We start from the raw sequence: 2,303 nt of genomic DNA, 5'->3' as shown, positions 1-2,303 counted from the left end.
ACTTTATACCTCTTCAGATTCCCTTTCTGAAGTTTAGATTGGCTATTGGAATGTTTTCCTTCCACATTTAAAACCACCTCAGAGCAATCACACTGACTCCTCTTCTTTACAAGTGCCTTTGTATGTAGTAAAAGGTGAATAAACATTTAATGATTTAAAATATTTCAAAGAGAAATTTGTTACATACTAGGAGAAGCTCTATAAAATCATAGTAAACAGTATGTTTGAGTGAAATAGAAGTATCCCTTTCATAAATTTTTTTGCCCTTGATTTCAATGAGAATAAAATCTTAACAGGAAAGGCAATAACGCTACATAATTTGGCCCTTGGCTCCATAATTACAGGGGCTTTCCCTATAGTGGAATTGTTGGTTAGGAAAGAACCTTAGGTATCACCCATCTAACCATATTTCCTCCAAAAGGCCACTCAATCTTCTAAAATACAACAATGTACTATACACAAATAAAATCCATCCAGTTTTAAGAAACCTCTAACCAAGAGCTGATCACTGAGTTTTTGCTTTTTTTCTTTCTTTTTTTTTTTTTTTTAACGGAAGTACCCAGGCCAGGGATCAAATCTAAGCTGCATTTGTGACCTATATCCAGCTTTGGCAAGGCTGGATCCTTAACCCACTACACCACAGCAGGAACGCCCCTGACTTTCTGTTCTTGACTTAAAGCAAAGCAATTGGTTTCACTTGTGGAAATGGAATAGCGTTTTTTAGTGGTGCAAATGCATCTGTTTTTCTATGACAGGACCAGTGATGTAACCACACTTTGCACCTAGCTGTAACTACTGGTTTACTAGTGTTTCTGAAAGTGCTATGAACACAAGAAACATACATATATTCGTCTTTGGATTCCCACCATCTAGGGCACAACTGATGAATAACAGGTGCTTAAAAATAAATTGTGGAAAGAAGCAGCGATGAATAAATGAATAATTTATTTTAACATTTCTCTACTGCATGTCCCCTATCCTCTTTATCTTCCAGTTGCCAACCCAATTTGTATCTTCAACATGGTTATGGCAAATGTAACCACAACGTGCGGATTCCTCCTCATGGGATTTTCCAACACTCGTGAGCTGCAGATCTTACCTGCATTGCTTTTCTTGCTGATGTACCTGTCAGCCTTAGCAGGTAACGTCATCATTATTGCCGTCACAACGCCGGACCAACATCTCCAATCCCCAATGTATTACTTCTTGAAGCATCTTTCCTTCCTGGACCTCGCCTTCATTTCTGTCACGGCCCCGCAGTCCATTGACACTTCACTGACAGGCAATGGCTGTATTAGCCACGGTCAGTGCATGCTGCAGGTCTTCTTCTTCACGTCTTTGGCCTGGGCTGAGGTGGCCATTCTCACAGTGATGTCTTATGACCGCTATGCAGCCATCTGCCTCCCACTGCACTACGAGGCCATCATGGATCCCAGAGCCTGCGAGTGGGCTGTGATAGCTGTCTGGCTGAGTGGAGGCACCTCTGGGATCCTGTACACAGCTGCCACGTTCTCCATCACCTTCTGTAGGGCCAAAGTCATCCATCAGTTCTTCTGTGATATCCCCCAGTTGCTGAAGCTCTCCTGCTCCAATGATTACCTGGGAGTGATTGGAGTGGCGGCCTTCATGACGGTGCTGGCATTCATCTGCTTCATCTCCATTGCCCACTCCTACATCCACATCTTTTCCACAGTTCTAAGAATTCCCTCTGCCGAGGGCCGCTCCAAAGCCTTCTCCACCTGCCTGCCCCACCTCTTTGTTGTGTCATTTTTTCTCTCCATAGGCATCTTTGAGTTTCTAAAATCAACTTCAGATTCTCCAACTGCTTTTGATATTATGATATCTCTCTTTTATACAGTAGTGCCGCCAACACTGAATCCTATTATCTACAGCTTGAGGAATAAGACCATGAGGGAAGCTTTAAGAAAATTACTGTTGGATGGTGAATTCACCAAGAAAAAAACATTTTTGTCCTACTGTTGATGGATGGCCAATATTACACCCAAGGAACCTTTTTAATAATTGGAATTCATTATACATATATATATATATGAAATATATATTTGTAATATATGTTCAGTAATGTTAAGGAAAAGTAACACTTTTTTTCCTATTGATAAATCATGCACTGTAAGTATCATCACTACAGAAACTCTTCATCTGATATCTTCATTTTATTAGTCGTTGAAACCAATTTTTTGTTATTCTTTCAAATTAAAAGAAAATTACATATAATCTTTTCATTTTTCTTTTCATATAAGCCCACTACTTTCCTTTTCCTTCCAATACGCAAAGACACACAG

At 40.0% G+C, this 2,303-nt stretch overlaps 1 protein-coding gene across 1 annotated transcript; it reads left to right on the top strand.

The window, feature by feature from the left end:
* Positions 1-615: 615 nt before the first annotated feature.
* Positions 616-1,983, top strand: LOC110259000 (olfactory receptor 14J1-like). The gene has a single exon (XM_021082297.1). It carries the CDS (start codon positions 1,021-1,023, stop codon positions 1,981-1,983), a length of 963 nt encoding a protein of 320 aa, XP_020937956.1. The 5' UTR covers positions 616-1,020.
* Positions 1,984-2,303: the final 320 nt, after the last annotated feature.

Source organism: Sus scrofa, unplaced genomic scaffold (assembly GCF_000003025.6).
Source record: "Sus scrofa isolate TJ Tabasco breed Duroc unplaced genomic scaffold, Sscrofa11.1 Contig61, whole genome shotgun sequence".
NCBI classification, from domain to species: Eukaryota; Metazoa; Chordata; class Mammalia; order Artiodactyla; family Suidae; genus Sus; species Sus scrofa.
The sequence above is the reverse complement of the archived record's forward strand: the minus strand, read 5'-3'. Positions and strand labels throughout refer to the sequence as shown.

Coding starts and splice junctions, on each gene's coding strand:
- LOC110259000 (XM_021082297.1), top strand. CDS start 1,021: ATGGTTATGGCAAATGTAACCACAACGTGCGGATTCCTCCTCATGGGA.